The sequence below is a fragment of the Capra hircus genome, chromosome 1, assembly GCF_001704415.2.
Source record: "Capra hircus breed San Clemente chromosome 1, ASM170441v1, whole genome shotgun sequence".
NCBI classification, from domain to species: domain Eukaryota; kingdom Metazoa; phylum Chordata; class Mammalia; order Artiodactyla; family Bovidae; genus Capra; species Capra hircus.
Window position 1 is genome coordinate 156,325,951 of NC_030808.1, and position 25,380 is coordinate 156,351,330.

The following is a 25,380-nucleotide window of genomic DNA, read 5'->3' on the forward strand; positions in this document are numbered from 1 at the left end:
TTTGCGTCCATCACCCATCTCAGTGTAAGTATTCCTGGTAACAGGAAACACACTGTATTTGAGGTAGCTTGTTATCTTTGAGGCAGCCTTAGCTATTAGATACAATTATATTCATGCTGAGATGAAATCTTTTGTCTTACAATGTTGATCCACAAACCTTGCTTCTGCTCCTTGGACAGACCTAGAGCAAGGCTGCTCTCTCATCTGTGTGGCAGCGCTGCAAGTGTATGAACTGGTATCATGTTCTCATCGTTAGGCTGAGAAAGCAATGACTGGAAAACCAGAAAGCGAACTGAAGACGGAAAGGAAAAAGCAAGAAGCAGAGATTATTATTATTATTATTATTATTATGTTTCTGCAGACACGTACACCCTTCTCTGAGGATTTCTTATTTGTAAAGAACAAACCTTTTTGTGATTATATAATCACATGCTGAGCAAATGTCTTTTGTTTTCCAATTGCCGATGAATAACACAGATGAAGAAGAGCCTCTACAAGGGGAGAGGAACCAATTACCTGGCCTTCCTGCCTCTAAAATTGTAGTTAATACTAAAACAGCAAAAATAAAGAGTGTTTGGGGTGATGCTTTATAACATACTTTATAGCATACATTTATAGCATGAAATAAACATCTCAGCTTTTCCTTCAGTGGATTTTTATTGGAAATTACAGAATTTGGTAAAGTATTTTCGGTCATTCGGTATCAGCAAGTGTCTAAGCAGTTGATGGGAAAATGGTGTCATAGTCTTTTTCACTCCAGGAGATGTATTCCAGAATGCTAACTTTAATTTTTACTCATGCCGAAAACTTGTAAGGAACTGACCTAGAAAGTTTCCCCCCAAATAATATGATTCTCAGAATGGAGGATTAGCTAAGTAAGTTTTGATACAATGATTATTGCATCTCCATTAAGTTATGGTAATAAAAACAGGAACAAATGGGGAAATATTCATGATAGTGTATGTTGGCCAAACTCCAGGAGATAATGGAGGGCAGGGAAGCCTGGCATGTTGCAGTTTATGGGGTCTCAAATAGTCAGATACGACTTAGCAACTAAGCAACAACATTTCAGGAGTGTTGTAAGTATTTCAAGAATACTTTTAACTTCAAATACCAGAAAATCCAAATATCGTGGTTTGAACACACTGGAGTTTATTTTTCTTTCTTGGTAAAAGGTCTTGATAGGCTTTTGCTGGACTAAATTCTCCAATCAAAAGACTGAGAGTGGTGGGATGAATTTTAAAAGAGAGAGACCAGTCTGCATACTGCTGACAAGAGAGTCCCTTTAGATGTAAAGACACACACAGACGGAAAGTGAAGAGGCAGAGAAGATGCTCCACACACATGGAGTCCAGAAGGAAGCCAGAGTAGCTATGCTTATATCTCAGAAAATCGACTTTAAAACAAAGACTCTAATAAAAGACAAAGACAGGCTTTACATAACGATAAAGGGGTCACTCCAACCACAGCATATAACATTTGTACATATTCATGCACCCAACGTAAAGAGCATAACATGTAGCAAATAGACACATATATGTGCATGTGTGATAAGTTGCTTCAGTCGTGTCTGACTCTTTACAATCCAATGGACTGTAGCCCACCAGACTCCTCTGTCTGTGGGATGCTCTATGCAGGAATACTGGAGTGGGTTGGAGTGGGAAGATCCTCCTCCAGGGGATCTTCCCAGCCTAGTGATCAGACCAGTGTCTCTTAATCTCCTGCACTGACAGGTAGAATCTTTACCACTACCGCCACCTGGGAAAGCTATATGTATGTATATTGGCTGTTGTTTAGTTTCTAAGTCCTGTCTGACTCTGTGACCTCATGGACTGGAGTACAGCAGGCTTCCCTTGTCCTGCACTATGTCCTGGAGTTTGCTCAACTTCATGTCCATTGAGTCAGTGATGCCATCCAACCATCTCATCCTCTGCTGCCCTCTTCTCCTTTTGCCTTCAATCTTTCCCAGCATCGAGGTCTTTGCCAATGAGTAGGCTCTTCTCATAAAGTGACCTGAGTATTGGAGATTCAGCTTCAGCATCAGTCCTTCCAATGAATATTCAGGACTGATTCCCTTTAAGATTGACTGGATTGATCTCCTCACAGGCCAGCGGACTCTCAAGAGTCTTCCCAACACTACAGTTCAAAAGCATCAATTCTTCAGTGCTTAGCCTTATTTATCGTCCAGCTCTCACATCCGCACATGACTACAGGAAAAACCATAGCTTTGACTGTATGGACCTTTGTCAGGAAAACAATGTCTTTGCTTTTTAATATGCTGTCTAGGTTTATCATAGCTTTCCTTCTAAAGAGCATGTGTCTTTTAATTTCATATATGTGTGTGTGTGTATCTATATGTGTGCTAGGCCACTTCAGTTGTGGCTGACTCTTTGCAACCTATGGACTGTAGCCCACCAACCTCCTCTGCCCATGGAATTCCCAGGCACGAACACTGCAGTGGGTTGCCATGCTCTCCTCCAGGGATCTTCCTGGTGCAGGATTGAACCTTCATCTCTTACATTTCCTGCATCAGCAGGAAGGAATTTTTACCACTATGGCTACACGGGAAGCCTACACATATATGTGTGTGTGCACACATGTGTATGTACATGTATATGTGTCTATATACATATATATGTATATATATAAAATATTAACAGATCTAACGGATAAATAGACAGCAATACAATAGGGGGTTTTAATATCCTTCTTATATTTTATGCATGGATCACCCAGCATAAAATCAATAAGCAAACGGCCTTAAATAACATGTCAGATCAAGTGGATACACACACACACACACACACACACACGTATATCCACACACGTAGAGAGAAGAACACTCTATCCAAAAGCAGCAGAATACATACTCTTCTAAGTGCACAGAGAACATGTTCTAGGGTCGATTATATGTTAGGCCGCAAAATAGGCCTCAAAACAAATTTAAGAGGTTGAAATCATATCAAGCACTGTTTCTAATCATGTAGTATGAAACCAGTAATTTACTACAGGAAGGAAACTGGAAAATTCACAAACACTTAGAGATGAATCACTATGCTTACAAATAACTTGTGGGTCAAAGAAGAAATCAAGACAAATTAAAAAAACACTTTTAGACAAATGAAAATGGAAAAATATGAATATTTGTAGGACACAACAGGAGCCGTTCAAAGGGAAGGTCATAGCAAATAAATGCCTTAACCTGAAATGTCAGGTCCATGAATCAAGGCAAATTGGAAGTGGTCAAACAAGAGATGGCAAGAGTGAACATTGACATTCTAGGAATCAGCAAACTAAAATGGACTAGAGAGGGTGAATTTAACTCAGACGACCATTATATCTACTACTGCGGGCAGGAATCCCTCAGAAGAAATGGAGTAGCCATCATGGTCAACAAAAGAGTCTGAAATGCAGTACTTGGATGCAATCTCAAAAACGACAGAATGATCTCTGTTCGTTTCCAAGGCAAACCATTCAATATCACGGTTATCCAAGTCTATGCCCCAACCAGTAATGCTGAAGAAGCTGAACTTGAACAGTTCTATGAAGACCTACAAGATCTTTTAGAACTAACTCCCAAAAAAGATGTCCTTTTCATTATAGGGGACTGGAATGCAAATGTAGGAAGTCAAGAAACACCTGGAGCAACAGGCAAATTTGGCCTTGGAATGCGGAATGAAGCAGGGCAAAGACTAATAGAGTTTTGCCAAGAAAATGCACTGGTCATAGCAAACACCCTCTTCCAACAACACAAGAGAAGACTCTACACATGGACATCACCAGATGGTCAACACCAAAATCAGATTGATTATATTTTTTTGCAGCCAAAGACGGAGAAGCTCTATACAGTCAGCAAAAATGAGACCAGGAGCTGACTGTGGCTAAGATCATGAACTCCTTATTACCAAATTCAGACTTAAATTGAAGAAAGTAGGGAAAACCACTAGACCATTCAGGTATGACCTAAATCAAATCCCTTATGATTATACAGTGGAAGTGAGAAATAGATTTAAGGGCCTAGATCTGATACATAGAGTGCCTGATGAACTATGGAATGAGGTTCGTGACATTGTACAGGAGACAGGGATCAAGACCATCCCCGTGGAAAAAAAATGCAATAAAGCAAACTGACTGTCTGGGGAGGCCTTACAAATAGCTGTGAAAAGAAGAGAAGTGAAAAGCAAAGGAGAAAAGGAAAGATGTAAACAACTGAATGCAGAGTTCCAAAGGACAGCAAGAAGAGATAAGAAAGCCTTCTTCAGTGATCAACGCAGAGAAATAGAGGAAAACAACAGAATGGGAAAGACTAGAGATCTCTTCAAGAAAATTAGAGATACCAAAGGAACATTTCATGCAAAGATGGGCTCGATAAAGGACAGAAATGGTCTGGATCTAACAGAAACAGAAGATATTAAGAAGAGGTGGCAAAAATACATGGAAGAACTGTACAAAAAAGATCTTCATGACCAAGATAATCACGATGGTGTGATCACTCACGTAGAGCCAGACATCCTGGAATGTGAAGTCAAGTGAGCCTTAGAAAGCATCACTACGAACAAAGCTAGTGGAGGTGATGGAATTCCAGTGGAGCTGTTTCAGATCCTGAAAGATGATGCTGTGAAAGTGCTGCACTAAACATGCCAGCAAATTTGGAAAACTCAGCAGTGGCCACAAGACTGGAAAAGGTCAGTTTTCATTCCAATCCCAAAGAAAGGCACTGCCAAAGAATGCTCAAACTACCGCACAATTGCACTCATCTCACATGCTAGTAAAGTAATGCTCAAAATTCTCCAAGCCAGGCTTCAGCATGATGTTCAAGCTGGTTCTAGAAAAGGCAGAGGAACCAGAGATCAAATTGCCGACATCCACTGGATCATGGAAAAAGCAGGAGAATTCCAGAAAAACATCTATTTCTGCTTTATTGACTATGCCAATGCCTTTGAATGTGTGGATCACAATAAACTGTGGAAAACTCTGAGAGAGATAGAAATACCAGCCCACCTGACCTGCCTCTTGAGAAATCTGTATTCAGGTCAGGAAACAACAGTTAGAACTGGACATGGAAAAACAGACTGGTTCCAAATAGGAAAAGGAGTACGTCAAGGCTGCATATTGTCACCCTGCTTATTTAACTTCTATGCAGACTACATCATGAGAAACGCTGGACTGGAAGAAACACAAGCTGGAATCAAGATTGCTGGGAGAAATATCAAACACCTCAGATATGCAGATGACACCACCCTTATGGCAGAAAGTGAAGAGGAACCAAAAAGCCTCTTGATGAAAGTGAAAGAGGAGAGTGAAAAAGTTGGCTTAAAGCTCAACATTCAGAAAACTAAGACCTTGGCATCTGGTTCCATCACTTCATGGGAAATAGATGGGGAAACAGTGGAAACAGTGTCAGACTTTATTTTGGGGGTCTCCAAAATCACTGCAGATGGTGACTGCAGCCATGAAATTAAAAGATGCTTACTCCTTGGAAGGAAAGTTATGACCAACCTAGACAGCATATTCAAAAGCAGAGACGTTACTTTGCCAACAAAGGTCTGTCTAGTCAAGGCTATGGTTTTTCCTGTGGTCATGTATGGATGCGAGAGTTGGACTGTGAAGAAGGCTGAGTGCAGAAGAATTGATGCTTTTGAACTGTGGTGTTGGAGAAGACTCTTGAGAGTCCCTTGGACTGCAAGGAGGTCCAACCAGTCCATTCTGAAGGAGATCAGTCTTGGGATTTCTTTGGGAGGAATGATGCTAAAGCTGAAGCTCCAGTATTTTGGCCACCTCATGAGAAGAGTTGACTCATTGGAAAAGACTCTGATGCTGGGAGGGATTGGGGGCAGGAGGAGAAGGGGACGACCGAGGATGAGATGGCTGGATGGCATCACGGACTCGATGGACATGGGTTTGGGTGGACTTTGAGAGTTGGTGATGGACATGGAGGCCTGGTGTGCTGTGGTTCATGGGGTCACAAAGAGTCAGACACGACTGAGCGACTGAACTGAGCTAAAGCTGAGAAATGGGGAATGTGTTTATTTCTTCTCTGGTTTCCTAATGCTTTGTAAATAATATAGCTACATTAGTTTGATAATGAAAGAACACACTCCTAGCGAAAGTTCATTTGAACGCCAAGTAATTCGACTTGCCTGAAAGAATCGTTGATTTATCTGTAGTTTCCTAAAGCAGGGAAAAGGGCGGACAAGCCCTGCTGGGGACTTTATGGTCCTTCTTTTAACTTCAGGGTCTACAGCGTCACGGCCAACATCTTGTTCAGTGTCTTCTAACTCAGAACATGACTTTGTCGATTTATTTAAAAATCCATCTTACAAATCATATTTAAAACATAAAACATATCTGTTAGTGACCTGGAAGCGTGTTTCATGTTGTCTGGTTTCATGATCTGATTCTTGGGGTCCCTCCTACCTTACCGGTCTGTCCCAGTCTCATCTGATGGTTTCTCTTGCTTTTCCAGCCTATAAATGTGAAAGTCTCCTGACTCAGCGTTCAGACTCCACCTTTGCCTCCATCATACTCACTCCTTAAACGATCTGCGTCCTGTTTGCCTCCATCATACTCACTCCTTAAACAATCTGCGTCCTGTTTGCCTCCATCATACTCACTCCTTAAACGATCTGCATCCTGCACGTCCGCATCTCTGTCTTCATCACCGGTGTTGTCTTTCAGCTTCGGAGTCACTGACCCTCCCACCTCCCTGACACCTCTTCTCGAGTGCTTAGTAAACCTTGTGCAAATACCAAATGCTTGAAACCCCTCAGAGTTGCAGGGTTCTTTGCTTTTCCATCTTATAAAATGTCCCTCTACCTGTCTGATTTCTAACATAAAGGGTTGGCATCATTCTCTGACCCCTTTTCCTCTCTGCTGCAGCTGAATCCACTGGCAAACCTTTTCAGCCTTTCCTTCTAAAGACGCCTCCAATCTGACCATTTGCCATCACCTCCGTTACTGCCACCAGAGAAGGCAAGTGACGTGGACTCAGTCAACCAGCTTATTCCCGAGGGAGTCAAAGCCCCATTCTGAGATATCTCATATGCAGCCGGTGTTCATCCTAAGTATACAGTGTCCACCAGATATGTTTCATTTCATCCTGATACCTCCTCATGACGTCAGTCTGGAAGAAACGCGAGAATGAAGGTCAGTCTGTCGTGTCCAGCTCTTTGCGATCCCAGACTCTACAGTCCATGGGATTCTCCAGGCCTGAAAGATGTTCAGCCTGAAATCTCATCTTATCATCAAACAGAAATGAGCTTTCTCACAAAAGACGGGTTGTTTATGTTGCAGATTAGGTGACTACCATGGTGTCTGGTCAACATAATTCAGACGTACCAAGAGCTTTCACTCAGGAAAATGTGTGTTTCTGTGTGTGAATGTGTGTGAGAGATACCATTTAATTAGAAAAAATGCCCCTATAATGTGCTTGATGGTGGAATATCCAGGGAAAGACCATTTCCTTATAGAGTTTAGCATTTATTTATAGTTTTGTGTCTTCACAAAACTATAGGCGTGGGCTTGAGTGGCTAAGAAATAATAAATGAATAAACATGTTGAAATTGCATTAAAAGTTGTAATGCTCATACTTAAGGGAAAAACAGGCTATTATGATCGAAAATAATAGGATATGATCTATTTAGAGAACACAGTCAGGAAATGACTCTCTGAAAAGTGGGCATTTGGTCTGAGACCTGAAACAGAGGGAGACGATGAAATCCAGGAGCAAAAGCCTTGTGGGTGGAGAGAGCCAGGAAGAGCATTCTTAAATGTCAGAAACCAGTGAAGGAGCAAGTGAAACCTTAGACGAGGTTTTACAGGTCATGGCAGAGACATTTGAGTTCCATTCCAGTTTGCATAGAAAGTCTTTAAAGAATTTAAAACACGAGAGTGATCTTTTTCTTTGCAAAGATTATTTTAGGTGATAAGATGAAAGCAGGGGCTAAATGTATGCGGGGAATGTTGACGCTCTTCACCTTCACAACACTGGGGTCACTGTGAAAGAAGGAGGTCCCCGTGACTACATACTTGTGTAACCACAAGATGAATATTGCCGAGGGGGCCTGTGGGATTATAGGCTGGGCATGAGGTTGTATATCGACCCTTATTATCATCCCCAAACTTTGAGCTTCTGGGTGCAGCAAGTTCCCTGCATATGAATGAGTTCTGTTCGTAGAGTGCGTTCATTAAGCTCAACTTATTCATAAGCCCTGCAAAGTTACCCTAGGTACCCAGCTAACACAATCGGCTACATAGCACTGTACTGTAATAGGTTTATAATACTTTTCACACAAATAATACATTAAAAACAAACACAGAAATAAAGCAGGCACTCTTAATCTGACAGTGCGGTACCTTGAAAGCACAGTGGGATGGTACAGCAGCTGGCACACAGGCTGGCATCGAGTGGACAGGCAAGGAGAGCTGCTGGCTGGAGGGGAGGGGAGGGATCGGAGGCGGCAGAGCTGAAGGGCCCTCAGCACCAGGCGACGAAGGGCGCACAGCAGGGTCGCCCACCCCTGACGCTGCCGGCACAGGCTCTGGGCCCTTGCTGGAACAGACGCACGTTTGCATCTCTGAAAATTAGCAACTTGAACGTGCGATGTAGGGGACTTACCGTGCTATTAACCGAGCTGAGTGTTAAAAGTCTCTTTAGGAATGATAGACAATCATAAAGGGGTTACTTTTAGAACAGACTTCTCCCTTCTTCAGGGGATGGCAATCAACTCCAGTGTTCTTGCTTGGAGAATTCCATGAACAGAGGGGCCTGGCGGGCTGTAGCCCATGGGGTCGCAAAGGGTTGCTCATACTGAATACATACTCAGCTACAAAGTGGGCATCCCCTGCCCAAGCTGGGGCATATAATCTGAACCTCTTTCTGTTAGGCTGGTGGTTTAGTTTCTAAGTCGTGTCTCACTCTTGCAACCCCATGGACTATAGCCCACCAGGCTCCTGTGTCCATAGGATTCTCCAGGCAAGAATACTAGAGTGGGTTGCCATTTCCTTCTCCAGGGGATCTTTCTGACTCAGGAATCAAACTTGGGTCTCCTGCATTGCAGGCAGATTCTTTACTGACTGAGCTATGAGGGAAGCCCTCTATTAGGCTGCTGCTAAGTCACTTCAGTCGTGTCCGACTCTGTGCGACCCCATAGACGGCAGCCCACCAGGCTCCCCCATCCCTGGGATTCTCCAGGCAAGAACACTGGAGTGGGTTGCCATTGCCTTCTCCAGTGCATGAAAGTGAAAAGTGAAAATGAAGTCGCTCAGTTGTGTCCGACTGTTAGTGACCCCGTGGACTGCAGCCCACCAGGCTCCTCCGTCCATGAGATTTTCCAGGCAAGAGTACTGGAGTGGGGTGCCATTGCCTTCTCTGTCTATTAGGCTACACAGTTTTAACTGTTTTGGAAATACATATCTAATGACTTTGTTTAAAATGAAAATCCAGGGTTCCCACCCCTTGGAGATTCTAATCTGATAGACTTGAGTTGAGGCCTGAGAAACTGCGACTTTAATAAGCCCCCGAGGAGACTACAGTGGGTGCTCAGGGCAGCGGGGAGACGGCGATGCCCCCGTGCGGGTCCTAGCCCTCCTTCGCCTCCTGTCGCCCACCACGATCAGGCTGCTGTAGCTCTCAGGAGATCTGAGCTTGCCTTGCCACGTTATTGGGCCTTCCTGAGTCCCTTCATCTACACTCACGGCGTAAGATGCTGTTGTGAGGAAGGGAAATGCGAGAAGCTGACCTGAGCGCCTGGCCTATCATAGCTGCTTAGCAAACAGCATCCACTCTTTGCCTTGTTCCTGCTTTTCTTTGACCGACTTGGCTGCCTCCTCGCTAGTCACCTTGGTTTCCTACTGCCGAGTCAGCACTGACCCGTGTTGGTTTGTGTCTTTTTTACTGTCTTCTTCCTCTTGCGTCCACCTTTCCCACAGATTCCCAGAGACCTGCAGATATCATTTTCAGTAAAGTTTTGCACTCTCTCTGCATCGTTATAAAGACACCAGAGTAGAAATGCTAATACCACCTTGTGCAGCCGTGGAATACCTGTAACTCCAATATACTTACTCCTGTTTCCTGTTCCCTAGCTCACAATTTTCTCTTGTAAAACCCCTCATCTTTCCTGTTTAATCTGAGCACTGTGAAGCAGAGAAGGCTGTGCAGTGGATAAGTGAGATCCCGCAAAATGCTAAAAAAAATTATGAGAAATATTTGAATTGCGTTAGCTTCCAAAGAATATAGACAATGCTTGAACAGAGAGAGAAAAGTCAGTCCCTTCCGGGGCCCTGGGCACACTAATTTGTACACATTGTCTTCAAAAATTCAAATCTGGAAGGCTCTTAAGTGTACAGAGAATAATAAGGTGACTAAAATATGGTTGAATTAATCCCTTTTTGGGATTCCCTGGTGGCTAAGATGGTAAAGAGTCTGCCCTCAATGAAGGAGACCCGGGTTTGATCCCTGGATCAGGAAGATCCCCTGAAGAAGGAAATGGCAACCCACTCCAGATTCTTGCCTGGAAAATTCCATGGACAAAGGAGCCTGGCAGGCTACAGTCCATGGGGTCCTAAAGAGTCAGACATGACTGAACGACTTCACTTTCACCTTCAATCCCTTTTTCTTGAATCTTCATGTGTGTTTGAAGTAAAGAATGCTTTAATTTGAAATTAAAAGAAAATATTCTTAGAATTAAATATGATTGCATGCAAACTCTAGGTTGTACTGGAGGAGAATCAGGGGGAAACTAAATGATATATTTGGGAAATCTGGAGAGACAAATTTGCTAGATTACATTTAATCTACCTTTCAGCAGGTCCAATAACATGTCAAAGAAATAAGTATGTCTTTCAGACCAAAAATACTATCATGTGGTTTTGTTGTTCAATCACTAATTTATGTCCAGCTCTTTGTGATTCCATGGACTTCTGCACTGCAGGCTTCCCTGTCCTTCACCATCTCCCAGAGCTTGCTCAAACTCATGTCCATTGAGTCGGTGATGCCATCCAACCGTCTCAGCCTCTGTCTTCCCTCTCTCCTCCCGCCTTCAATCTTTCCCAGCATCAGGTCTTTCCTAATGAATCAGCTCTTCGCATCAGGTGGCCAAAGGATTGGAGCTTCAGCATCAGTCCTTTCAGTGAATATTCAGGGTTGATCTCCTTTAGGATGGACTGGTTAGATCTTGCAGTCCAAGGGGCTCTCAAGAGTGTTCTCCAGCCCCACAGTCCACAGAACCTCCTCCGCTTAATCTCTTCTGCCTCTGTTAGGTCCTTACTCTTTCTGTCCTTTATCATGCCCATCCTTGCATAAAATGCCCTTGATCTCGCTAATTTTCTTAAGGAGATCTCAGGTCTTTCATAGTCTATTGTTTTCCTCTTTTTCTTTCATTGTTCTCTTAAGAACAGATATGCGTATATACACACACCCCAGATCTTCTAACTTCTCCTTGCTGGTCTGTGTAACTCTGCATTCAGTTGGGTGTATCGCTCCCTTTGTCTTCTCCCGTACACTTCTCTTCTTTCCTCAGCTGTGTGTAAGGCCTCTTCATACAGCCACGTTGCCTCCTTGCATTTCTTTTTCTTTGGGAAGATTTTGGTCACTGCCTCCTGTATGATGTTACAAACTTCCATCCATAGTTCTTCTGGCAGTCTCTACCAGATCTAATCCCTTAAATCTACTCATCACCTCCACTGTACAAGCATAAGGGCTTTGATTTAGGTCGTACCTGGATGGCCTAGCGGTTTCCTCTACTTTCTTCAATTAAAGCTTGAATTTTGCAATAAAGAGCTGATGATCTGAGCCACAGTCAGCTCCAAGTCTTGTTTTTGCTGACTCTATAGAGTTTCTTCATCTTTGGCTACAAATAATATAATCAGTCTGATTTTGGTGTTGACCATCCGGTGATGTCCATGTACAGAGTCATTCATGAGGTCTTACTTTGCCTTTAAATAAATTAAGAAAAGTTTTACAAAGGTATGAGATTTAAGCCACAATTAGCTACCTATTTGTTTATTTAAGAGAATAAAATGGCTTGCTCCTCCCCTATTGTTTGCAAAGGCAGGAAAAAAAGCTTGACCTTCCCAAGCAGCTCACCTATAGCTCATATTTAATTTGAAGGAAGATAGGTTGGGTGGGCCAGGAATCATGAATGTGAAAATGTAGGAATAATAGATATGCAAATACAGGGATATTTGCATCATTGCTACTCTTTTTCTGTAAGCCCTGCTGGGAGCAAGTCAGCCTCTCCTCACTAGGGTGGTGGCTGAACTAGCATCCTGGGCTAGAAAATTACACAGTGGCCAGAGAGTCCTTAGTAATTCCCAAATGCTGGACCCATGTGCACAGGTTTCTTTACTGAGTGAAGGTGCCTAATGACTTCATTTTATATTTTGGAGAAAGGGCTTTATTTAGCATTGTTTGACTTTCTTTCTTTCTTTCTTTTTTTTTTTTTTTTTAGCTTAATTGGTTTCCTAGTGGAAAATAAAAACTTGTGTTTCTGCTTTGCTAAACGGATCACGTCAGGATGAAAACTATGGGTATGAGATTGATTTTCAGGGCAATCTGATTTCATTTTTTATTTTTCATTTATTTGGCTGCGTTGGGTTTCACTTGCGCCATGCGGGGTCTCAGTTCCTGCACGAAGGCTCTCAGTTCCTGCATGAAGGCTCTCAGTTGTGGCCTGTGAGGCTCACTTCCCCAACCAGGGACGGAGCTCATGGCCCCTGCATTGGGAGCACAGTGTCTTAGCCACTAGACCACCAGGGAAGTCCCTAATTTTAGTTTCAAAATAAAGGTGCTGGTTGTTAAGTGATTCCCGCTGAGCAATAAAACAGTGGATCTAGCTAAAATCAGTTTCTCTCATTTGGTGTGCTTTACTAAAGAGTAATGGAGAAGGACATGGCAGCCCACTCCAGTATTCTTGCCTGGAAAACCCCATGGACCGTGAAGCCTGGTAGGCTACCGTCCATGGGGTCGCAAAGAGTTGGATAAAGAGTAATACGTTTCAAGTTTACTTCACTTATTTAGCAAATATTTGCTGAACACCTATTCTGTACCAAATACTATTCCAGAGGTTGTGACTACATTAATCAAGAAGACAAACCAACCTCCGTCATATCCCTGGGAGTGTACATTCCAATGTCAGAGCGAGATAATAATCCTAATTTTCAAGAAAGGAAGCAGATTGTGGGAAAGACCATTTTGTCCAAAAGTTGCTTCTATTCCGCAAGAACCGCAGAGAACCGGGGAGTATTTCAATGTTGTTTCAGATGTGCTTGTAGAGAATCAGTTGTGGGTGAAATGCCACACACATTTTTACTATTGCCTTTGAGATTTTCTAATCTCTCATTCCCTCCTTCATTTTACTTTTGATGAGTTCTGTCCTCCTGTCTTAATTAAAAATCACCCTTTTCCAAAATTGAACTTACTTACTAAATTTTGAGAGACAGTACAGTTGAAAAACATTACCACTCATTACTGAAGTTCACACAGCTGAACGATGGAATTTGCACTATTTAACAATAGCTGGGAGATGGAAGCAACCTAGATGTCCATTGACAGATGAATGGATAAAGATGTGGTACATGTGAACACAGTGGAATATTACTCAGCCGTTAGAAGGAACACGTCTGACTCAGTTCTAATAGGTGGATGAACCCAGAGCCTACTATGCAGTGATGTGTGTCGGGCAGATCCAGAAAAACTCAGCATATCAGCACGTACATGGGGATTCTGGAAAGGGGGCACTGATGACCCTCCTGCAGGGCGGCTGTGGGCATGCAGACTCAGAGAGCAGACTGTGGATGCAGGGTGCGGTGAGGAGAGGGTGGGAGAGCTGAGGGGGTCGTGGTGAGACACATGCAGCCCCACGTGCAAAAGTAGACAGCCAGCAGAAACCTGCTGCATGACGCAGGGAGCTCAGACCCGGTGGAAATCTGCTGTATGATGCAGGGAGTTCAGACCTGATGCACTGGGACAACCTAGAGGGGTGGGGTGAGGTGGGAGGTGGGAGCGAGGTTCAAGAGGGAGGGGACGTATATATTCAGGCACCCACGGCTTATTCATGTTGATATATGGCAGAAACCAACACAATATTATAAACAATTATCCTCCAATTAAAAATAAATAAAATTTTAAAAGAATTATAAAATGGAATTTGCAAAGCTTACTGATGATTTTTCTAATACCAGATTATGATAGTTTACCAAATTTGCTTAGAATTTATTTATCTTCATTAGCTTTTATCTTTGCTTATTAGAAAATTTAAAATTTCTTGATCTTGGTTATTTTACATCATCAGGATAACCATTTTTTTATCAAGTTATTTTTATTTAGTCATTTGCATGAATGGTTAAATATATTTTCAGATGTTTTTGAACAGGTATTCCTGCATATAGTACAAAATTCAAACAATAGAAAGGGAATATGGGACTTCTCTGACAGCCCAGTTGTTAAGACTCTGCTCACCCAATGCCGGAGAAGGCGGTGGCACCCCACTCCAGTACTCTTGCCTGGAAAATCCCATGGACGGAGGAGCCTGGTGGGGGTTCCCAAGTGCAGGCCCTGGTTGGGGAGTTAACATCCTGCATGTCGTGGCCAAAAAGGAAAAGAAAAGGTGGGGAGAGCATATGATGCACTCACCCTCCTTCCCAACGTTCAGTCCTCAGTCACTCAGCTGCCCTCCTCCAGCCATTTGCTGCCGCTAGGTTCTCCCGGATCACTCCAGTGACATTCTAAAGCAGCTTCTCAAGCGCTAAAATGTGCATATGGATCTTGTTAAAATATAGATTCTTATCAGGGGGTTTGCACTGAGGCGTAAGATTCTCCATTTCTCAGAAGCTCCCGAGGGAGGCTGCTAGCTTCAGTGGCAGCAAGTTTCTCTCTATCTGCCTCTGTGTTTATTTGTTTATTGGTCTTAAGAGAGCAAGATGTCCTCACACACAAACAGAACTCTCTGCTTCCTACCAGCACTTCAGCCCTAGGGGTCCAGCTTTGAGCTTTGCATTGTTACAGAGTTCTTTCCTAATCTTTGTCTGAAGCAATCATTTACACAGTATTTTAAAAATCCAATTGCAAATTGAAGGATGGAAGGTAGCAATATAACCATTTGAAGCACGCTACTACGTGATGTGAAAATGGTAATGACTATGAGAATCCCTCTTTGCAAATCTTTCATCTGTTTTTTTTTTTTTTAAAATAAGGTTAGAAAAAGTTCTCAGTTCCAAGCAACCTTCTACATTTTGGCAGAGGACTCACTGAGAGCTTTAGCTTGCAGCCAGTACCATTCATCTAATGAGGATGTCATCATGCTTGGAAGTGATACAGTTAAGCTCCCTGCAAGCAATACGAAGTGCGAAGATCCTTTAAATATTCTAAAGTCGTAGTCGCTCATATTCTCTGTGCCTGGATGGTCTCTAGCGACATCCTGATCAATATCACAGGGGATAAGATGTTGTTTTGGTTGGGTCTGTATGTAAATGCAATTCGGAAAGCTTGGGGGGAACTCGTAAAAGAAAATTGAAATTTCATGCGAGTTTCTTCCCTTCTGCAGGAAAATGAAGGCTTATAGGATTCACATTTGCCTGTCTATGTTGTCTGCAGAGTATGTTCATATGATACTTGTTAACATAATGCAAGATTTGTTTTTAAGAGAGAACCGATATCAGAGGTACTTTTCAGAAATAAAGATTTGGACCGTCAAAGTCTCAATTTCTGTGTTTTCGGCAGGAACAGCCACTGGGGACGAATTTCTCTTTGATCAGACAGTATCTATCAGTGTTTCCTGTGGTGTGACTGGCTCCAGGGTCTGCGTGTGGAGTGTTCTTAGACTTGGTGCTGAGCTGCTTGTCTTGAGGGACCTGGGGCTGTGAGGGGAGACTGATTTGGATTCTCTTGAGCATGTACCATGCTACCTCCAGTTGTGATTCCAGACCTAGGCCATGTAGAGGTGTACTAAATGGTACACACAGAGTTAGCGCAAAAAAGCAGCATCTCCTCCTGAAGTTTCCATTGAATTAAAGATTTGGCAGGTCAAATTATTAAAAGTTTTATTACGCTGAAACATAAAAACACTCAAACAAGCGTAAATACACAACACAGCAGAATGCAAAATTCTGATGGATTTTAAGTTAAACATGAGATTTCAGTAGATAAAGGTCTGTCTAGGCAAGGCTGTGGTTTTTCCTGTGGTCATGTATGGATGTTAGAGTTGGACTAGAAAGAAAGCTGAGCACCGAAGAATTGATGCTTTTGAACTGTGGTGTTGGAGAAGACTCTGGAGAGTCCCTTGGACTGCAAGGAGATCCAGTCAGTCCATCCTAAAGGAGATCAGTCCTGAATATTCATTGGAAGGACTGATATTGAAGCTGAAGCTCCAAAACTTTGGCCACGTGATGCGAAGAGTTGACTCTTTGGGAAGGACCCTGATGCTGGGAAAGATTGAAGGCGGGAGGAGAAAGGGATGACAGAGGATGAGATGGTTGCATGGCATCACTGACTCAATGGACATGAGTTTGGGTGAACCCCGGGAGTTGGTGATGGACAGGGAGGTCTGGTGTGTTGCAGTCCATGGGGTCACAAAGAGTCGGACACGACTGAGCAACTGAGCTGAACTGAGATTTCAAAACAATATCGAGATTAGGTCAGTGACTCCAGGCCCCTGGGAATACATGCTTAGTGGCTTTGGCCAGTAGAAGCCTATTTCAATGGGAAAATTTTAGAAGTACTGTGATGTACGCGAAGAGGTCAGAAACCAGATCATTTGAATGGTGACAACATTCTTTGTCTCCTAAGGGCTCTGGAGTGAGACTGCGCAGAATACTAGGGAGCCAAGAAAGTTGTTGCCCTGTTTTTGAAGTGCTGGCTTTCTGAAGGAGACGAGGAAGTGACATAAAGATTGCTGAGAGATCCAGACTGGTTTAGGAGATGTCACCAATGAACTTTTAATAAATGATCTCTGTAGAGAAAAATCTGTGACTCTGAGCTCTTTGCAGACTAGAGAGGCAAAAATGTTTTTCTAGAATTAACCCATCTCTACTGGAAGTAGAGAATAAGTCACTTCTTTATAGAAGGTATCCTTGGTAGTAAATATCACAGAGACTGGGCTTTAGTCCCTGCCTCAAACCTTGGAATGGACACCAAAGTTATCTAGGTCTCCGTGTTCTCATCTAGAAAATGGGCCACGTATGAGGATGAAAGTGGATTAGTGTTTGCCTTCTTCTCTCCCATTTCCTTCTATATTCTTCCTTTCAAACCCCGTTCCCTGTGGACCTGGGAGTCTACAATGAATAGCATGCCTCCATTTAAATGGGAAGCTGGTGCCCTACACTAGGGACTTGGGGAATGACCTGGGTCTCCACCAGCCCTGAGAGCCCCTCTGATGACACATGAAAGCTTTTGGCTAAGGAGGCATTCAGGGAAATAGTCAGCTACCTGCAACGTAGACACTTAGCTCCTACTGTGTACTGGCACTCTACTGAATTTACACAGAAGGATGACCTAGAAAAAAACCCAGGAAAGCTGTGTGCCATTTAGATGCCTATCACACGTGCATAACTGATTCTTCAAAAGGTTAAACACCCTTGGCATATGTATGCTTAGTGATATGCCCGTGATATGTTGATAGTCATCCTGGCAGCGGCTTTGTTTTACGTAATTCTAAGGTAAATGTCACACTTCTTTGGAGATTCCAGGACTGGTATTCAGAAGAGCATCTGTTTCTCAGCAGATCACTGGGTAAGAGCTACTCTTTCCCAAACAGGACTACTCACACCGCAAGTACACTGGGCTGTATGAGGCGCTGACTGCCACTGAATTCTCTTAGGAGTTGAAATGCAATTACATGTTGAGAACAAGCACTAAATATAACAGAAAAGGCCAAATACTTTTTTTTTTGCTTTGTATTTGAGGGGTATTTGCAAGGAGAATTAACTATCCTGAACACACCATAATCCTTCACTGAAATGCACAGATGAGGCAATTGGTTGAATCCTTTAGTGGCTTTTTTCAGACGCTTATTGTAGCTCTGAAACATGGATTTTTTTCTTGTGTTCATAAGCAATTGTAAAGATGCTAAGGAGATTAATAAAAGAAGCAACTCACTAAAATTATATAGAATGAAATACCATAATACATGCCCTAAGAGTACAGAATGAAATACCGTAATGCATGCCCTAAGAACTGGAAACAACAGGCCATTGCTGCGTGAGGCAATCATGTAACTGGGAGTGCTGCAGTTCATGGGGTCGCAAAGAGTCAGACACATCTGACCGACTGAACTGAACTGGGAATGATTATTACCAAGTTCAAGTTGTAGTCTTCTTCTGGAAGGATGGAAATACAGTTTGATTGGTGCTCACCAGGGTTTTCACTAGACGAATGATCCACGGGTGTTTAGTGTTGTTTAAATCTTTTTTTAGATGTGTTTTATTTCCCAACTTTTAAAAATGGAAAAGACAAAACAAGAAAACGCAGTGAAGCGAAAGCAAAAATGAAGTCTTTTTAGACGAGCGATATAACACAGTGATCACAGTAAAAGCTGGTGGGTCTCAGGTTGGCGGACGTATCTTCTTACTGTGCTTCTACAAAATTTACATACATGCTGTCTGCAAGACACAACTATAAAGTACAAGTCCCTACAACGACCAAAAGTAGAAAGATGAGAAAAGGTTTACCTGATAAATACCAACAAAAGCAAGCTGTTGTGGCTGTTTAGATCACGAGAGGGGCTTCCCAGAGGGTTCGGTGCAAAGAATCCGCCTGCCACACAGGAGACGCTGGTTTGATCCAAAAAGCCTGGTGGGCTACAGTCCACGGGGTCGCAAAGAGTCAGACACGACTTAATGAGTAAACAGCAACAGCAGCAGAAACCGTGGGAGCCCGGTGCTCAGGACAGGAGGGAACGTTGGTTATCTCTGTCTCCAGCTCCTTTCGCCGTTCCTCCTTTGAGCTGCTCGTCCAGGCATCTGCGCTGACCTCCCAGGACTTCTGATAATTATCCCCACCTACTTTTGTCTTATTCCTAGCTAATCATTTTTAAAGCCCAGGATCTTCGCTTTCTCAACCCTCATAGTGCTTATCCGTGTACCGCTGATGTGGTACTTAACACACTGTTGTAAGGTTATTGATATTCATGCATTTCTTTAATTAAGCTGTAACATCCTGAAGCTAGAGACTGTAACTTGAAGTGACGTGAAGTCGCTCAGTCGTGTCCAACTCTTTGAGACCCCGTGGACTGTATAGCCTACCACACTCCTCTGTCCATGGGATTTTCCAGGCAAGAGTACTGCAGTGGGTTGCCATTTCCTTCTCCAGAGGCTCTTCCTGACCCAGGGATCGAACCCAGGTCTCCCGCACTGTAGGCAGATGCTTTGCCATCTGAGCCACAGGGGAAGTCCATAAAGGCTGTAACTTTCCATCTTCTAACCTCCGTCAGCTCACCCTAGGACCTGCCATGTGGTAGAAGCTTGTCACCTGGTGTGTAGTAGAAAGTCAATACTTTCTTAGAGTAGAAAGTCAGCATGTCACTGGTCCACTGAAAAATGACTTCTGAAAAGCACGTTAAAAGCTCTTTCAGGACGTTTGAGTACTTTGCCAATGCAATGAATTTGCATTTTCTAAGCAAGTTCTCAGCCAGAGTTGTAGAATGGAGGGAGAAAGAGATGCCAATGCTTAGAGTTACCGAGAACTGTGCAGAGTTGCTGAGACCAAGGCCGTCACCTCAGCAAGAGGGCACCCCCGGGACCCAGCTGGGAGCTCCCGTGGGCGCATGGCTGATCTTCAAGGGCAGGGACGGCATCTGTCAGTAAAATCGTTTTTTGCCTCTGCACCTCGAACAAAGCCCAGCACGTAGGACACCATCAACAGATGCTTCTGCAAAGTGTGAGAGACTTAAATAGTAGTCTTGGATAATTTAATTCACTGCTCTGGGCTCAAAGCATGTAGCCCTGAAGGGTTCCCAGTGTAATGTAAGCTCCCGTCCTCTGCACAGAGAGGGTGGCTGGGCAGGTGGAGGGGTCAGCATGTGGATTTGCACTCTGGGCTGAGGGCTGATTGGAGGACGGCTGAGGAGCATGGGTTCGGTACTGCCGGCTATCGGGGGTCTATGTAAGCATGCAACAGGTGTTTTAACAAGATGGGAAAGCCCGTGGAGCAGATCTTCAGTGCTCGTGCTGCTGGCCACCCAGAAGTAGCTGGAATTCCTCTTTTCTCGTGGCATAGAACATGTGCTGTCTGCTGCAAACCTCTTGTAAACATCCTAGTTCTGAATAAGCAATACATAAAACATACGGTATAAATTCAAAGGAATATGACAAAAATCAGTGTTCTTACCACCTTTGGCCACAGTTACCCTCCCTAAAGACGTCTACAGTTACCGTTTATCCCGCTTAGTTTTAGATAAACACAAACACTTCCTATTTGGGGATACAGGTAAACATTTATGGGCTTCCCAGGTGGCTCAGTGGTAAAGAATCCAGCTGCCAGTGGAGGAGACGCTGGAGACATGGGTTTGATTGCTGGGTCGGGAAGATCCCTTGGAGCAGGAAATGCAGCCTTCTCCATTATTCATGCCTGGGAAAACCCCATGGACAGAGGAGCCTGGTGGGCCACAGTCCACGGGATTGCAAAGAGTCAGACACAACTAATCACACATGCATGCATAGATATGCATGATTCTATGGGCTTACATATTTTCTGTCAAATAACGTATTATACCAAATCATGATTTTTTCATTTAACAACGTATGCTGTAGTTCTTTCCATTTTTCTTTTTCTTATCTTTAGAATCCCAGCCTCTGATATTGTCTGACACACCGACAATGTTCGGCTATAGTTTCATGAACCAGAGAATGAGTGATTTCATAATAGTCTCTAATTCATTCCGAACCTGAAATTCACCCACCAGCACATTTTCTACATGCCTTATCTTAAACATCATCTCCAATATGCATCTTTTTGTCTGTAAACATCCCTCTGATTTAATCTCAAAAAATTTGAACCTTCCCTGCATATTGCCTTTTAGGCTCTCCTTCAGGAGTCATCTCTAAGTACTTAACGACTGTGTCCTGTGCCTTATTGCTTTACTGTTCTTATTGGTTAATATAACAGCTATAAGCCGTGAATGATACTCTTTAAATTAATTTCTGGTGGAGTATAGTTGTTTTACAGTGCTGTGTTGGTTTCTGCTGTTCAGTGAAACCGGTCAGATATACATATACATCCGTCCCCTCTTTTCTGGATTCCCTTCCTGATGAGGTCACCACAGCCCCTGTGGAGGGCTCCCTGCGCTGCACAGTAGGGTCTCGTCAGCCATCTATTTTATCCATAGCAGTGTGTATATGTAGAGAGTGAATGATCCTCTTAACAATGGTTTTTATTGAGTACTTATTTGTGCCAGACATTATACTAATATTTCTCAAAAATCCCTAGAACACACCTGTAAAGTAAGCAACAGTATCACTCTCACAGCCCACCAGTCAGTGTCCCCAACCCGCCCGCCCAGTCCACAGATCAGTGCCCCCCACCCTCCCACCCAGTCCACAGATCAGTGCCCCCCACCCTCCCGCCCAACCCCCTGATCAGTGCCCAGTTGCTCAGAGCTGTAAACCTCTTTCTGCCTCACCCTTTATTGCCTCCCTTATTTCTTACTGCCCTGCCCACTTCCTTACTTCCTGTATTCACCAACAACGTAAAATACTGACACTCCTCATCCTTGTCCCAGAGTCTGCTTTTAGGGAAATCAAACCTAAGGACACTGAGGTTTAGAATGTGAATAATCTGTTTATCGATTGGCAAACTCAAGCTGTCAACCAGAATCCATGCTCAGAAACACCAGCCCTTCCTGCTCCCTGGGTGGTAAATGCCTCAAAGCAGGCTAAGAAATACTCTGTTCTTAACATGGCGGGTTTCAAACGCAAGCAGAAGTTGGCGCTAGTGTGTACTTCTGCAGGTCAGTGCCGGCTTATGTTCTGGGGTGTCTCCTTTCTACCCCAGCACGTCAGGACACACACTTTAGGCACCGGTGCTAAGTGTCTGCGTCACCCTCCCCTGCTGTGGCGCTCTCACGCGTGCCTCCCTGCTGACTGTGCTCTCCTTGGTGTCTGCAGATAGCAACTTCATCCTCGCCAACGCCCAGGTGGCCAAGGGCTTCCCCATCGTCTACTGCTCGGACGGCTTCTGTGAGCTCGCTGGGTTTGCCCGAACAGAAGTCATGCAGAAGAGCTGCAGCTGCAAGTTCTTATTCGGAGTCGAGACCAACGAACAACTGATGCTTCAGATAGAGAAGTCCTTGGAGGAAAAAACAGAATTCAAAGGAGAAATTATGTTCTACAAGAAGAATGGTGAGTTGACCTCCTGTGCTGGGGGCTCCTTGGACAGTGGTGAAAGGTCACCTTCTTTCAACTGCTATTGGCGTGAACGCTCCATAACTCCCATTAAGGCTTAATGATCTTAGCGGCATAAACTACTTGAAAATTTAGAAAGTTTATAGTTATACAAAATCAACATATTAACTGAGTTAATATATATTAAAATAGGGTGTATTGCTATTATGTTGTGGTCATGCTTAAGATATATATCAGATGTGATGATTGTTAATATAGTAACAGGTGATCTTCTATCCAGAGCTAGTTTGCCATCTTAAAGAACACTTAAAGAATAGAGTCACTAGGGACAGAGATTCAAATGTCTGCTGGCATAAAAATTAGTTTAAAGGACATGAGTGTAGGTATTTTCTTTTCCAGTTTCCTGACCACAAAGCCTTTCTCACCATTCTTAAATTCTGGAGACAAGGTAAGAAACACGCAGGGTCTCAGGGTGGGAGTAAACCTGCCTGGATTCAAAACTGCCACTGGGGAAATGCTAAGTATTTTTCGTGGATGTGGCTTTGTGACTGTCTCCTAAATGGAAAAGTATCCAGGGACGGGTATGGCTTCTATTCCCTTCTGCGTGGGACTAGCTATCACCATCCTGTGGTAGGGGGAGTGAATCCAGGAGGCGTCATATTGGAGAAAAGCCAAATCAAAACTGAGAGCAAACCATGCCTTCCCAGTTTCTGAAATCCTCTTTCTTTAATAGTCTTCCTTTGAGTAACATAGCCCCCTGAGTTTTATTTAGCTGGGCACACGACCTTCAGGCTAAAGAGTATGTTCCCCAGCTTTCTCTGCAGTTAGCTTGGCACATGACAGGGTTCCTGCCAATGACAGGAAAGAAGAATGACCTCCGCGCTATCTGAGCAAACTCCCTGAAAAATGAAACTGTTTGCCCTCTAGTTTCTCTTCTCCTTTCCTATGGTGTTGTTGGCTGAATTATGTCTCTTTAACTTTCATATATCAAAGCCCTAATCCTGTAAAGCAATCATCAATCAGTTAAAAAGAAATGTAAGTTTTGAAAAAGCCCTAATCCCTAATGGGCTGTAGAGGTAGGGCCCTTAAAGGTATAATTAAGGTTAAGTGAGGTCGTAAGGAGGGGGTCTTAGTCCAGCATGACTGGTGTCCTTCTTTGAGGAGGAAGAGACGCCAGGAATGTGTGTATGTAGAGGAAAAGTCGTGTGGAAACCCAGCCGTAAGGCAGCTGTCTACAAGCCAAGGAGAGAGGCCTCACCTTGATCTGAGAAGTCCAGCCTCTGTCTGGAACTATGAGAAAATAAAGTTGCGTTGTTAAGTCACCCCGTTCGTTTGTGGTATTCTGTTATGACAACCCCAGTAGGCTCCTACGTAGGGGTCGGGATGCTCAGGCAAGGCTGGAAAGCCAGGTTTGATTGGTCTGTCAAGGATGGCACCGTAGACAGACGCAGAGCAGCAGCAGGTAAGGCGGCTGCGTGTGGCCACAGGCCCACCTTTCCCGTCCTGGACAAAGACAGGTCGTTCCATCTGGTTTGAATCACTCTCTTAGGTCGTTTTTTACAACATTTAAATTGTACTCTAATTCAAGGTTTCTCAGCCTTGGCACTGTCAACACTTGGGGCCAGTAATTCTTTGTCGTGGGGTTTGTCCTGGGCATTGTGGACAATTAGCATCAGCTCAGGCCTCTTTATCACTTAGTGTTGGGGTCATTTTTAGGAGGAGATACTGGAACCTGAACATGGAACTTCATCCCCTTTTCAAGGTTATCCTTGGAGGACGTTCCTCGAGGGTGTGAATTTTGGATGCACAGTGGTCGTGAAGCATTGGCGAGCTCTCCTCTGGGAGGAGTGGGACAGCCGATTCTCCGGCACCAGGAAGGAGGTTGAGGCCGCTGTGTGCGTCTCAGTGTCAGTATATAAGGCCTACATTGCAAATATGATAAAGCAGAAGCCTTCTGGCTCCCTCTAACTATACCACAATCCTCGGAGAGAGGGCCTGAGATAAAAGAAAGCAGAGGCCATCCCTGAAAATGCAGACTGGTAGGGAGTGATAAAAACTGCCATCCGGTGAACGAACGGAAAAGGAAAAGCTTCTGCTGAAATATCTGCTGACTGCAGACTTGCCTTTCTTAAGATAGGTGCCTTTTCCTGGTGTCTGCAAATCCATTTATGTTTCTTCCTTTTTATGCCTTCTCACAATATCCAAATGGGGCACCTCTGGAAAGGTTTAGGCTGAGGAGGAGAAGGTGGCAAGGCCAAAAGATGGAGACCTTTGAGGCCAGATGGGTGGGAACATGGAGGTCAGGTGGGAGTGAGCCCCCAGCAGGGTTTCCTGAACCTGCTTTGTTATAAAAATGCCCACTGCTCTTGGACCTCTTTGGATGCAGCAGTTTAAAGGACCAAGAAAGAATAAAGGTTTTACAAATTAAGGAATAATTAAGAAGGTAGCTAGTTTCACAGATAAACATAATACACAAAATTTTCTTTGGCTAACATAGAGCCATATTTTATACATTTATGTGCAGGAGTTAACGTTGCTCATTACTTGTCCTCCCTCTAAATTTCCTAGGTTCTACCTCTGTACCAGAAATAGTGACACCAAGACATCTTCTCATAAAGCTGTCCCCTTCAGTTCTGCTGATATGCAAAAGGCATCCACCGTGGCTGATCACCTGTGTGGGTGTGCTAACCCGGGGAGACCATTTTGTCGATTTGATGGCTATCCTCTCCTTGTTTCTTTAATATCAGAGATACTTACACCTGTGTGGTTCCCTCCTTTTCATACACACAGCATACTTTGCGCCCTGTTCTATTACTTGCAGAAGAATATCCTTTACAATGGTGGGTACCTTGCAGAACACCGCATGCTGAGTGGCAGTCACCCGTCCTTTTCTACAGCATCACATCCTGTGGACCCGTCACAGGACTGTGGAGTATTTCAGAGCAGGACATCGTACGCATCCGTCCTGGTCAGCTACAGCACCACATCGTCTGGGCCCATCACCGTAGTATTACATAGCAGGACATCATATGCATCTGTCCTGGTCAG

The 25,380-nt window shown here is 43.8% G+C and overlaps 1 protein-coding gene across 1 annotated transcript in view; it reads left to right on the plus strand.

Annotated features, from left to right (window-relative positions):
* KCNH8 (potassium voltage-gated channel subfamily H member 8) overlaps positions 1 to 25,380 on the plus strand; it is a 465,900-nt gene that overhangs the window by 141,139 nt on the left and 299,381 nt on the right. Inside the window, exon 2 of the mRNA XM_018053223.1 lies at positions 22,096 to 22,329. Coding sequence (XP_017908712.1) covers positions 22,096 to 22,329 — 234 coding nt within the window. The remainder of the gene's footprint in view (positions 1 to 22,095; positions 22,330 to 25,380) is intronic.